The 12832-nt window shown below is 49.2% G+C and overlaps 1 protein-coding gene across 4 annotated transcripts in view; it reads left to right on the top strand.

Annotated features, from left to right (window-relative positions):
• Nucleotides 1-12832, top strand: part of PCDH19 (protocadherin 19) — a 274931-nt gene that overhangs the window by 165231 nt on the left and 96868 nt on the right. For all 4 annotated transcript variants that reach the window (XM_075323057.1, XM_075323056.1, XM_075323054.1 and 1 more), the window contains exon 3: nt 5673-5731. In XM_075323057.1, coding sequence (XP_075179172.1) covers nt 5673-5731 — 59 coding nt within the window. The remainder of the gene's footprint in view (nt 1-5672; nt 5732-12832) is intronic.

Below are 12832 nucleotides of genomic sequence, written 5' to 3'. Positions count from 1 at the left end.
TAACTGAAAGACATTTACATAAAACAGATAGAAAAGGAGAAGATTCCGCGAGGGTCTCATCTCTGGAACTGCTGCATATGATGAACCGATTAACTTTCCTTTTTTGCCTTTTCTTTACTTGTGTCTTGTATCTTGTGGTTATCTTTAGTTACATCGTCTCATCCATCTTTTCCCTCCTTCCCTGCTTTCTCCTTGTAGTTTTCTTTTCTCTTTCTGTTACTCCTCTATTTCTCCAGGTTCTCATCTTCTCTCTGTGTTCTCTCTTCTATCACTTTCTTGCTATTTCTATCTTTTCTCTTTCATGCTGTCTTCATTCTATTACTCCTCTTCTCTCTATTTCTCCAGGTTCTCATCTTCTCTCTGTGTTCTCTCTTCTCTCACTTTCTTGCTCTTTAATGTCTGTATCTTTTCTCTTTCATGCTGTCTTCATTCTATTACTCCTCTTCTCTCTATTTCTCATCTTCTCTTTTTTCTATTTTTCCGTCTTTCTTTCTAGTTGTCTTCTGTCTCTTTATCTCCTCTCTATTTCTCCAGTTTCTCATCTTCTCTCTATTTTCTCTCTTCTCTCACTTTCTTGCTCTTTAATGTCTATCTTTTCTCTTTCATGCTGTCTTCGTTCTATTACTCCTCTTCTCTCTATTTCTCATCTTCTCTTTTTTCTATTTTTCCGTCTTTCTTTCTAGTTGTCTTCTCTCTCTTTATCTCCTCTCTATTTCTCATTTCTCTCCTCATTGTTCCCTTTCTTTTCTATCTTCTCATTATTTATTGCTCTTCTCTCTATTTTCCCTCTCCTCTCTTTTTCTTCTGTCTCTTTTCCCCTCTTCCCTCTCGTTCCAATGCAGCTCGATTCTTATCTCTCATCCCCACCTCCTTTTCTCTCCTTTCTTCTCTCGTTTGTTTCCCTCTACCCCTTCACTTTCTTACTTTCTTCCTGTTTTCCTTCTTCTCATCTTTCTTTTTCCTGCTCTTGCTCTCTCCTTTCTCTTCTTTTCACTATTTGATTCTAACTTTCCCTTTCTCACTTTTCCTCTCCTTCACTCTCCCTTCTTTTTCTCTTGCTCCATTCTTTTGTCGTTCTCTTTTGTCTTTCTTCTTTTCCTCTCATCTTGATGAGATTGCTGTGTGTCAGATTCTTGTCTTACCTTTACTCATCTCATCTCTCTCCCCTATTTATTTTTTTCTCTGTCCCGTTTTGTGTAATTGAAATATATAACACTCTTTTTTTTTATTTTCTTCTCGTTCTCTCACTACCTTTTGCTTACTTTCTCCACTCTTCTTCTTCTCTTTTGATATGTCCGGATCTACCCCTTTTCTTCTCTCTTTCTTACTGTCTTCTTTCTCCTCTTTTCTCTCTCTCTCTTTTTTGCTGTCTTCTTTCTCCTCTCTTGTCTTTCTCTCTTCTCTCTTTCTCGCTGTCTTCTTTTTCCTCTTTTCTCTCTCTTTTTTGCTGTCTTCTTTCTCCTCTCTTTTCTCCTCTCTCTTTCTTGCTGTCTTCTTTGTCCTCTCTTCTTTCTTTCTCGCTGTCTTCTTTCTCCTCTTTTCTCTTTCTCTCTTGTCTCTCTCTCTTGCTATCTTCTTTCTCCTCTTTTCTCCTCTCTCTCTTGCTGTCTTCTTTCTGCTCTTTTCTCTCTCTCTTTTTCGCTGTCTTCTTTCTCCTCTCTTTTCTCTTTCTCTTCTCTCTTTCTTGCTGTCTTCTTTCTCTCCTCTCTTCTCCTCTCTCTTTTTTTGCTGTCTTCTTTTTCTCCTCTTTTCTCCTCTCTCTTTCTTGCTGTCTTTCTCCTCTCTCTCGCTGTCTTCCTTCTCTCCTCTCTTTTCTCTCTCTCTCTCTTGCTGTCTTCTTTCTCTCCTCTCTTCTCTCTCTTTCTTGCTGTCTTTTCTCTCCTCTCTTTCTTTCTCGCTGTGTTCTTTCTCTCCTCTCTCTCTCTCTCTCTTGCTGTCTTCTTTCTCTCCTCTCTTTTCTCCTCTATCTTTTTTTGCTGTCTTCTTTCTCTCCTCTCTCTTCTCCTCTCTCTTTTTTTGCTGTCTTCTTTCTCTCCTCTCTTCTTCTCTCTCTTTTTTTGCTCTCTTCTTTCTCTCCTCTCTCTCTCTTTCTTGCTGTCTTCTTTCTCTCCTCTCTCTTGCTGTCTTTCTCTCCTCTCTTTTCTCCTCTCTCTTTCTTGCTGTCTTCTTTGTCCTCTCTTCTTTCTTTCTCGCTGTCTTCTTTCTCCTCTTTTCTCTTTCTCTCTTGTCTCTCTCTCTCTTGCTATCTTCTTTCTCCTCTCTTTTCTCCTCTCTCTCTTGCTGTCTTCTTACTGCTCTTTTCTCTCTCTCTTTTTCGCTGTCTTCTTTCTCCTCTCTTTTCTCTTTCTCTTCTCTCTTTCTTGCTGTCTTCTTTCTCCTCTTTTCTCTCTCTTTCTTGCTGTCTTTCTCTCCTCTCTTTTCTCTTTCTCTTCTCTCTTTCTTGCTGTCTTTTTTCTCCTCTGTTCTCTCTCTTTCTTGCTGTCTTCTTTCTCTCCTCTCTTTTCTCCTCTCTTTTTCGCTGTCTTTCTCTCCTCTCTTTTCTCCTCTCTCTTTTTCGCTGTCTTCTTTCTCCTCTCTTTCTCTTCTCTCTTTCTTGCTGTCTTCTTTCTCCTCTTTTCTCTTTCTTGCTGTCTTCTTTCTCTCCTCTCTTTTCTCCTCTCTCTTGCTGTCTTTTTTTCTCCTCTCTCTCTGTCTTCTTTATCTCCTCTCTTTTTTCCTCTCTTTCTTGCTGTCTTTTCTCTCCTCTCTCTCTTTCTCTCTGTCTTCTTTCTCTCCTCTCTTTTCTCCTCTCTCTTTTTTCGCTGTCTTCTTTCACCTCTTTTTTTTCTCCCTCTTTCTTGCTGTCTTCTATGTCTTCTTTTCTCTTTCTTTCTTCTCTCTTTCTTGCTGTCTTCTTTCTCTCCTCTCTTTTCTCCTCTCTCTCTCTCGCTGTCTTTTCTCCACTCTCTCGCTCTTGCTGTCTTCTTTCTCTCCTCTCTTTTCTCCTCTCTCTTTTTTTTGCTGTCTTCTTTCTCTCCTCTCTTCTCCTCTCTCTTTTTTTGCTGTCTTCTTTCTCTCCTCTCTTCTCCTCTCTCTTTTTTTGCTGTCTTCTTTTTCTCCTCTTTTCTCCTCTCTCTTTCTTGCTGTCTTTCTCCTCTCTCTTTCTCGCTGTCTTCCTTCTCTCCTCTCTTTTCTCTCTCTCTCTCTTGCTGTCTTCTTTCTCTCCTCTCTTCTCTCACTTTCTTGCTGTCTTTTCTCTCCTCTCTTTCTCGCTGTGTTCTTTCTCTCCTCTCTCTCTCTCTCTCTTGCTGTCTTCTTTCTCTCATCTCTTTTCTCCTCTCTCCTTTTTTGCTGTCTTCTTTCTCTCCTCTCTTCTCCTCTCTCTTTTTTTGCTGTCTTCTTTCTCTCCTCTCTTCTCCTCTCTCTTTTTTTGCTCTCTTCTTTCTCTCCTCTCTCTCTCTTTCTTGCTGTCTTCTTTCTCTCCTCTCTTTCTCTTGCTGTCTTTCTCTCCTCTCTTTTCTCCTCTCTCTTTTTTTGCTGTCTTCTTTCTCTCCTCTCTTCTCCTCTCTCTTTCTTGCTGTCTTCTTTCTCCTCTATCTCTCGCTGTTTTCTTTCTCTCCTCTCTTTTCTCCTCTCTCTTGTTGTCTTTTTTCTCCTATCTCTCTCTCTCTTGCTGTCTTCTTTCTCTCCTCTCTTGTCCTCTCTCTTTCTTGCTGTCTTTTCTCTCCTCTCTCTCTCTTTCTTTCTCTCCTCTCTTCTCCTCTCTCTTTCTCTCGCTGTCTTTTCTCTCCTCTCTCTCGCTGTCTTTTTTCTCCTCTCTCTCTCGCTGTCTTTCTCTCCTCTCTTCTCTTTCTTTCTTGCTGTCTTCTTTCTCTCCTCTCTTTTCTCCTCTCTCTTTTTTCGTTGTCTTCTTTCTCCTCTTTTTTTTCTCTCTCTCTTTCTCGCTGTCTTCTTTCTCTCCTTTCTTTTCTCCTCTCTCTCGCTGTCTTTTCTCTCCTCTCTCCTCTCTCTTGCTGTCTTCTTTCTCTCCTCTCTCTTCTCCTCTCTCTTTCTTGCTGTCTTCTTTCTCTCCTCTCTTCTCTTTCTTTCTCGCTGTCTTCTTTCTCTCCTCTCTCTCTCTTGCTGTCTTCTGTCTCTCCTCTCTTTTCTCCTCTCTCTTTTTTCATTGTCTTCTTTCTCCTCTTTTTTTCTCTCTCTTTCTCGCTGTCTTCTTTCTCTCCTCTCTTTTCTCCTCTCTCTCGCTGTCTTTTCTCTCCTCTCTCTCTTGCTGTCTTCTTTCTCTCCTCTCTCTTCTCCTCTCTCTTTCTTGCTGTCTTCTGTCTCTCCTCTCTTTCTTTCTCGCTGTCTTCTTTCCCTCCTCTGTCTCTCTCTCTTGCTGTCCTCTGTCTCTCCTCTCTTTTTTCGTTGTCTTCTTTCTCCTCTTTTTTTCTCTCTTTCTCGCTGTCTTCTTTCTCTCCTCTCTTTTCTCCTCTCTCTCGCTGTCTTTTCTCTCCTCTCTCTCTTGCTGTCTTTTTTCTCTCCTCTCTCTTCTCCTCTCTCTTTCTTGCTGTCTTCTTTCTCTCATCTCTTCTCTTTCTTTCTCGCTGTCTTCTTTCTCTCCTCTCTCTCTCTCTTGCTGTCTTCTGTCTCTCCTCTCTTTTCTCCTCTCTCTTTTTTCGTTGTCTTCTTTCTCCTCTTTTTTTCTCTCTCTTTCTTGCTGTCTTCTGTCTCTCCTCTCTTCTCCTCTCTCTTTTTCGCTGTCTTCTTTCTCTCCTCTCTCTTCTCCTCTCTCTTTTTTGCTGTCTTCTTTCTCTCCTCTCTTACTTCTCCTCTCTCTTTTTTGCTGTCTTCTTTCTCTCCTCTCTCTCTCTCATTTTTTGCTGTCTTCTGTCTCTCCTCTCTTCTCCTCTCTCTTTTTCGCTGTCTTTTTTCTCTCCTCTCTCTTCTCCTCTCTCTTTTTTTGCTGTCTTCTTTCTCTCCTCTCTTCTCCTCTCTCTCTCGCTGTCTTCTCTCTCCTCTCTTTTCTCCTCTCTTTCTTTCTCGCTGTCTTTTCTCCTCTCTTTCTCGCTGTCTTCGTTCTCTCCTCTCTCTTCTCCTCTCTCTTTTTTTGCTGTCTTCTTTCTCTCCTCTCTTTTCTCCTCTCTCTTTTTTCGCTGTCTTCTTTCTCTCCTCTCTTCTCCTCTCTCTTTTTTTGCTGTCTTCTTTCTCCCCTCTCTCTTCTTCTCTCTCTTTTTTGCTGTCTTCTTTCTCTCCTCTCTTACTTCTCCTCTCTCTTTTTTTGCTGTCTTCTTTCTCTCCTCTCTCTCTCTCATTTTTTGCTGTCTTCTTTCTCCCCTCTCTCTTCTTCTCTCTCTTTTTTGCTGTCTTCTTTCTCTCCTCTCTTACTTCTCCTCTCTCTTTTTTTGCTGTCTTCTTTCTCTCCTCTCTCTCTCATTTTTTGCTGTCTTCTTTCTCTCCTCTCTCTCTCTCTCTTTTTTTGATGTCTTCTTTCTCTCCTCTCTTTTCTCCTCTCTCTTTTTTGCTGTCTTCTTTCTCTCCTCTCTCTCTCTTTTTTCGCTGTCTTCTTTCTCTCCTCTCTCTCTTTTTTTGCTGTCTTCTTTCTCCCCTCTCTCTTCTTCTCTCTCTTTTTCGCTGTCTTCTTTCTCCTCCCTCTATTTTTCCTCTTCTCTCTTACTATGTGAGGATCTAACGCTTCTTCTATTCTTCTCTTTCAGACTGAGAACTATTCATTCGATACAAACTATGTGAACAGCCGAGCTCATCTGATTAAAAGGTACGGCTCTCCTTTCATTGCTTCTGCAGATCGATTCCTTCTCCGGCTGCCGTCGCCGCGGCTCACAATGACTTTCCTCAATGCTAACATATTCTTGTTGCTCCATTAGGGATTTTTTTGTAAACTCATAAACGAATAATGGAGTCGTGATTCTGAGGTGTCCGTGCTACAAAGTAGCTCATTGAATTTATAATAAACTTTATGATGTTTTAAAGGCCAATAAATAAATGAACCCCGAGTTATACAATAGAACCCCAAACCGTGAGCATTGGGGGATTATTAGCCGATGTGGACGTCGCCCCTGGAGGGTCTCACATTTAGTTTTCCCTGCCTGCTATCCTGCAGGACCGCTGCTCGCTCTTGTTGCCGGAGTATCCCTTTAAGGTTCTTGTATTTCTTCTGTCACACGGACAGCTGATGGTTTGCTACCTTGTATTACTGCATCTTGTCACGGAGCATAGGATACAATGTTTCCTCCTAACCCCTGATATTCAGGACAGCGCATCATCTTGGTGCAACCTTCATTATTTGTTATTGTGGAACTACAAATCCCAGAATGCTCAGGTGAAATCTAACAACTAGGACATTGAGAGTGAGGTGCATTGGGGCGGCCAGATGATTGGTGCAGCCTGTGCCCCGGGGAGCCGAGGGGTCAGGGGGCCCATTATTACCTCCACACAAGTGACATTGTGCATTATGAGGAGTGATTGGGCTGTAAATAATAATAATAATATTTTCTATCTATATTGCACAAAAACTATTCCGCAGCCCTTTACAATTCAGAGGGGACATTATAGGCAATATCAGACATTACAAGGTAACACAATTCACCAGATACCAAGACGAGTGGGGGCCTCGATCATAAGAGCTTACAGTCTATGAGGAAATAGGGGGGCACAAAAGGTAAATGGTAAAAAATAAATATTGCTTGTCATATATGGTCCGGCCATCAGTATAATACTAAGGGATTCAGATGGGGAGGAGATGTAGGGCGGTGCAGAACTGTGGAGAGGGCGGGTAGGTGATAGACAGAGATGAGGAGGAGATGTAGGGGGGTGCAGAACTGTGGAGAAGACAGGTAGGTGATAGACAGAGATGAGGAGGAGATGTAGGGGGGTGCAGAACTGTGGAGAAGACGGGTAGGTGATAGACAGAGATGAGGAGGAGATGTAGGGGGGTGCAGAACTGTGGAGAAGACAGGTAGGTGATAGACAGAGATGAGGAAGAGATGTAGGGCGGTTTTGCACTGTGGAGAGGACGATTAGAGTGATAGACAGAGATGAGGAGGAGATGTAGGGCGGTGCAGAACTGTGGTGAGTATGGGTAAGGTGATAGACAGAGATGAGAAAGGCGATGTATAACATTGCATATCTGTGGAGAGGACGGGTAGGTGATAGACAGAGACGAGGGAGGAGATGTTGGGCAGTGCAGAACTGTGCAGAGGAAAGGTAGGCGATGGATAGAGATGAGAAGGAAATGTAGAGTGGTGCAGCATTGTGGAGAGGACGGGTCGGGTGATAGAGACGAGGGAGGAGATGTAGGGTGGTGCAGCACTGTGGAAAGGACGGGTCGGGTGATAGAGACGAGGAAGGAGATGTAGGGCGGTGCAGCACTGTGGAGAGGACGGGTCGGGTGATAGAGACGAGGGAGGAGATGTAGGGCGGTGCAGCACTGTGGAGAGGACGGGTCGGGTGATAGAGACGAGGGAGGAGATGTAGGGCGGTGCAGCACTGTGGAGAGGACGGGTCGGGTGATAGAGACGAGGGAGGAGATGTAGGGCGGTGCAGAACTGTGGAGCGCTTTGTGAATGAGAGAGATAAGTTTGTATTGGTCTCTGTATCAGATGATGAGTTTTTGCAGAGTCAATGGTAAGAAAAGGTCGAATTCTAGAGATGTTTTTGAGGTGGAGGTGACATTAGCGAGCGACTGATCGGATGTGGAGAGCCCATATTTTGTACCTACACCAGGGCCCATATACTGTCCTGTACAGGGGCCCATATACTGTCCTGTACAGGGGCCCATATACTGTCCTGTACAGGGGCCCATATACTGTCCTGTACAGGGGCCCATATACTGTCCTGCACAGGGGCCCATATACTGCTCTGCACAGGGGCCCATATACTGTCCTGTACAGGGGCCCATATACTGTCCTGCACAGGGGCCCATATACTGTCCTGTACAGGGGCCCATATACTGTCCTGTACAGGGGCCCATATACTGCTCTGCACAGGGGCCCATATACTGTCCTGTACAGGGGCCCATATACTGTCCTGTACAGGGGCCCATATACTGTCCTGTACAGGGGCCCATATACTGTCCTGCACAGGGGCCCATATACTGCTCTGCACAGGGGCCCATATACTGTCCTGTACAGGGGCCCATATACTGTCCTGCACAGGGGCCCATATACTGTCCTGTACAGGGGCCCATATACTGTCCTGTACAGGGGCCCATATACTGCTCTGCACAGGGGCCCATATACTGTCCTGTACAGGGGCCCATATACTGTCCTGTACAGGGGCCCATATACTGTTCTGTACAGGGGCCCATATACTGTCCTGTACAGGGGCCCATATACTGTCCTGTACAGGGGCCCATATACTGTCCTGTACAGGGGCCCATATACTGTCCTGTGCAGAGCCCATATACTGTCCTGTACAGGGGCCCATATATTGTTCTGTACAGGGGCCCATATACTGTCCTGCACAGGGGCCCATATACTGTCCTGTACAGGACCCATATACTGTTCTGTACAGGGGCCCATATACTGTCCTGTGCAGAGCCCATATACTGTCCTGCACAGGGCCCATATACTGTCCTGCACAAGGGCCCATATACTGTTCTGTACAGGGGCCCATATACTGTCCTGCACAGGGGCCCATATACTGTTCTGTACAGGGGCCCATATACTGTCCTGTACAGGGGCTCATATACTGTCCTGTACAGGGTCCGATATACTGTCCTGTACAGGGGCCCATATACTGTCCTGCACAGGGGCCATATACTGTCCTGCACAGGGGCCCATATACTGTCCTGTACAGGGGCCCATATACTGTCCTGCACAGGGGCCATATACTGTCCTGTACAGGGGCCCATATACTGTCCTGCACAGGGGCCCATATACTGTCCTGCAGGGGGCCCATATATTTTACTTGCAGGGGGCCCATAAACGGTACTCATATACTGCCTGCACCAGAGCCATATACTCGTATACTGCTTGCACCAGGGCCATATACTCATATACTGCCTGCACCAGAGCCATATACTCGTATACTGCCTGCACCAGAGCCATATACTCGTATACTGTCTGCACCAGAGCCATATACTCGTATACTGCCTGCCCGGGGGCCTCTTCCCTCTGCCGCCTGCCCGGGGGCCTCTTCCCTCTGCCGCCTGCCCGGGGGCCTCTTCCCTCTGCCGCCTGCCCGGGGGCCTCTTCCCTCTGCCCGGGGGCCTCTTCCCTCTGCCGCCTGCCCGGGGGCCTCTTCCCTCTGCCGCCTGCCCGGGGGCCTCTTCCCTCTGCCGCCTGCCCGGGGGCCTCTTCCCTCTGCCGCCTGCCCGGGGGCCTCTTCCCTCTACCGCCTGCCCGGGGGCCTCTTCCCTCTGCCGCCTGCCCGGGGGCCTCTTCCCTCTGCCACCTGCCCGGGGGCCTCTTCCCTCTGCCGCCTGCCCGGGGGCCTCTTCCCTCTGCCGCCTGCCCGGGGACCTCTTCCCTCTGCTGCCTGCCCGGGGGCCTCTTCCCTCTGCTGCCTGCCCGGGGGCCTCTTCCCTCTGCTGCCTGCCCGGGGGCCTCTTCCCTCTGCTGCCTGCCCGGGCGGGGGTCTCTTCCCTCTGCTGCCTGCCCGGGGGCCTCTTCCCTCTGCTGCCTGCCCAGGGGCCTCTTCCCTCTGCTGCCTGCCCGGGCGGGGGCCTCTTCCCTCTGCCCGGGGGCCTCTTCCCTCTGCCGCCTGCCCGGGGGCCTCTTCCCTCTGCCGCCTGCCCGGGGGCCTCTTCCCTCTGCCGCCTGCCCGGGGGCCTCTTCCCTCTGCTGCCTGCCCGGGGGCCTCTTCCCTCTGCTGCCTGCCCAGGGGCCTCTTCCCTCTGCTGCCTGCCCGGGGGCCTCTTCCCTCTGCCGCCTGCCCGGGGGCCTCTTCCCTCTGCCGCCTGCCCGGGGGCCTCTTCCCTCTGCCGCCTGCCCGGGGGCCTCTTCCCTCTGCTGCCTGCCCGGGGGCCTCTTCCCTCTGCTGCCTGCCCGGGCGGGGGCCTCTTCCCTCTGCTGCCTGCCCGGGGGCCTCTTCCCTCTGCTGCCTGCCCGGGGGCCTCTTCCCTCTGCCGCCTGCCCGGGGGCCTCTTCCCTCTGCTGCCTGCCCGGGGGCCTCTTCCCTCTGCCGCCTGCCCGGGGGCCTCTTCCCTCTGCCGCCTACCCGGGGGTCTCTTCCCTCTGCCGCCTGCCCGGGGGTCTCTTCCCTCTGCCGCCTGCCCGGGGGCCTCTTCCCTCTGCCGCCTGCCCGGGGGCCTCTTCCCTCTGCCGCCTGCCCGGGGGCCTCTTCCCTCTGCCGCCTGCCCGGGGGCCTCTTCCCTCTGCCGCCTGCCCGGGGGCCTCTTCTCTCTGCCGCCTGCCCGGGGGCCTCTTCCCTCTGCTGCCTGTGGGCTGACGCTGCGCTGCCTCCATTGCTCGGGGTCTGGAGCCTGTGAATGGCAGAGGACACGCTGTAATGACAGTCCGCAGGTGCATTGTGAGGTTGTGCGCACATGACAAACACACCTGCTCTGCAGGGGCACAGCGCCATTGTGAGCACAAGCAAACACGGCCATCCTGGGTGGCGCCTGGTCGTCAGGAGGGTCCGGGACCATTCAGTCAGGAATGTGAGGACAAACAGGTCTGATTGTGCAGGAAGCGCCATTGTCAGGAGGATTTACTCTGCCAGAAAAGACTAAATGATCTTCAAAGAGTCTTGTCCTCCCCGTCAGTGATTCCAGGTCTGGGAGCGAGTGCTGGAGGCTCATGGCTTCTCACAGCAAACCTGTCCCGAAAAGGGAGCGCCGCGCCCTGCGTCACCGCTCCGAACATGCAGCCGAGGGGGGACTGTCATCACCGATTGTTCCAGAAGAATTCAGCCAATATTATGTGAACTTTGTACAAACAACGCCCGGACAGATGACAGCTTCACCTCCGCTACATACATCCCGTCATAAATGGAAAACATACACCGTGTGCAGAATTATTAGGCAAATGAGTATTGTGATCACATGATGCTTTTTATACATGTCGTCCTACTCCAAGCTGTATAGGCTGAGAGCCAACTACCAATGAAGTAAATCCGGTGATGTGCATCTCTGTAATGAGGAGGGGTGCGGTGTAATGACACAACACCCTATATAAGGGGTGCGAAATTATTAGACAACTTCCTTTCCTTTGGCAAAATGGGTCAGAAGAGAGATGTGACGGGCTCTGAAAAGTCCATATTGTGAGATGTCTTGCAGAGGGACGCAGCAGTCTTGATATTGCCAAACTTTTGAAGCGTGATCACCGAACAATCAAGCGTTTCATGGCAAATAGCCAACAGGGTCGCAAGAAGCGTGCTGGGCAAAAAAGGCGCAAAATAACTGCCCATGAATTGGGGAAAATCAAGCGTGAAGCTGCCAAGATGCCATTTGCCACCAGTTTGTCCATATTTCAGAGCTGCAACGTTACTGAAGTATCAAAAAGCACAAGGTGTGCCATACTCAGGGACAGGCAAAGGTAAGGAAGGCCGAAAACCACCACCTCTGACCAAGAAACAGAAGATAAAACCTCAAGACTGGGCCAAGAAATATCTGAAGACTGATTTATCACAGGTTTTATGGATGAAATGAGAGTGACTCTTGATGGGCAGATGGATGGGCCAGAGGCTGGATCAGTAAAGGGCAGAGAGCTCCACTCCGACTCAGACGCCAGCAAGGTGGAGGTGGGCACTGGTATGGGCTGCGATCAGCAAAGATCAACTTGTGGGACCTTTTCGGGTTAAAGATGGAGTGAAGCTCAACTCCCAGACCTACTGCCAGTTTCTGGAAGACAACTTCTTCAAGCAGTGGTACAGGAAGAAGTCGCTATCATTCAAGAAAAACATGATTTTCATGCAGGACAATGCTCCATCACATACATCCAACTACTCCACAGCGTGGCCGGCCAGTAAAGGTCTAAAAGATGAAAAAATAATGACATGGCCCCCTTCTTCACCTGATCTGAACCCCATAGAGAACCTGTGGGGCCTCATAAAATGTGAGATCTACAGGGTGGGAAAACAGTCCACCTCTGGGAGCAGTGTCTGGAGGCTGTGGTGTCTGGAGGCTGTAGAGTCTGGAGGCTGTGGAGTCTGGAGGCTGTGGAGTCTGGAGGCTGTGGAGTCTGGAGGCTGTGGTGTCTGGAGGCTGTGGAGTCTGGAGGCTGCGGTGGCTGGAGGCTGCGGTGGCTGGAGGCTGTGGAGTCTGGAGGCTGTGGTGTCTGGAGGCTGTGTTGTCTGGAGGCTGTGGTGGCTGGAGTCTGCGGTGGCTGGAGTCTGCGGTGGCTGGAGGCTGCGGTGGCTGGAGGCTGCGGTGGCTGGAGGCTGTGGAGCCTGGAGGCTGCGGTGGCTGGAGGCTGTGGAGCCTGGAGGTTGCGGTGGCTGGAGGCTGTGGAGCCTGGAGGCTGCGGTGGCTGGAGGCTGCGGTGGCTGGAGGCTGTGGAGCCTGGAGGCTGCGGTGGCTGGAGGCTGTGGTGGCTGGAGGCTGTGGTGGCTGCTGCACGCAATGTTGATGGTAAACAGATCCAGCAATGACAGAATCTATGGATGGTGGCTGCTGAGTGTCATCAGAAAGAAAGGGGGCGATATTGGGCACTCATTTTTTGGGGTTTTGTTTTGCATGTCAGAAATGTTTATTTCTATATGTTGTGCAGTTATATTGGTTTCCTGGTGACAATAAACAAGTGAGATGGGAATAGATTTGGTTTTTATTAAGTTGCCTGATAATTCTGCACAGTAATAGTCACCTGCACAAACAGATCCTCCTAACAGCCAAATCTAAAACCCCTCCAACTGCCAAAAATATTAACCCCCTCCAACTGCCAAAAATATTAAGCGCTGATATTTATGAGTCTTTTGG

This window comes from Anomaloglossus baeobatrachus, chromosome 9 (genome assembly GCF_048569485.1).
Source record: "Anomaloglossus baeobatrachus isolate aAnoBae1 chromosome 9, aAnoBae1.hap1, whole genome shotgun sequence".
NCBI lineage: Eukaryota > Metazoa > Chordata > Amphibia > Anura > Aromobatidae > Anomaloglossus > Anomaloglossus baeobatrachus.
This window is presented reverse-complemented; position numbering and strand designations above follow the sequence as displayed.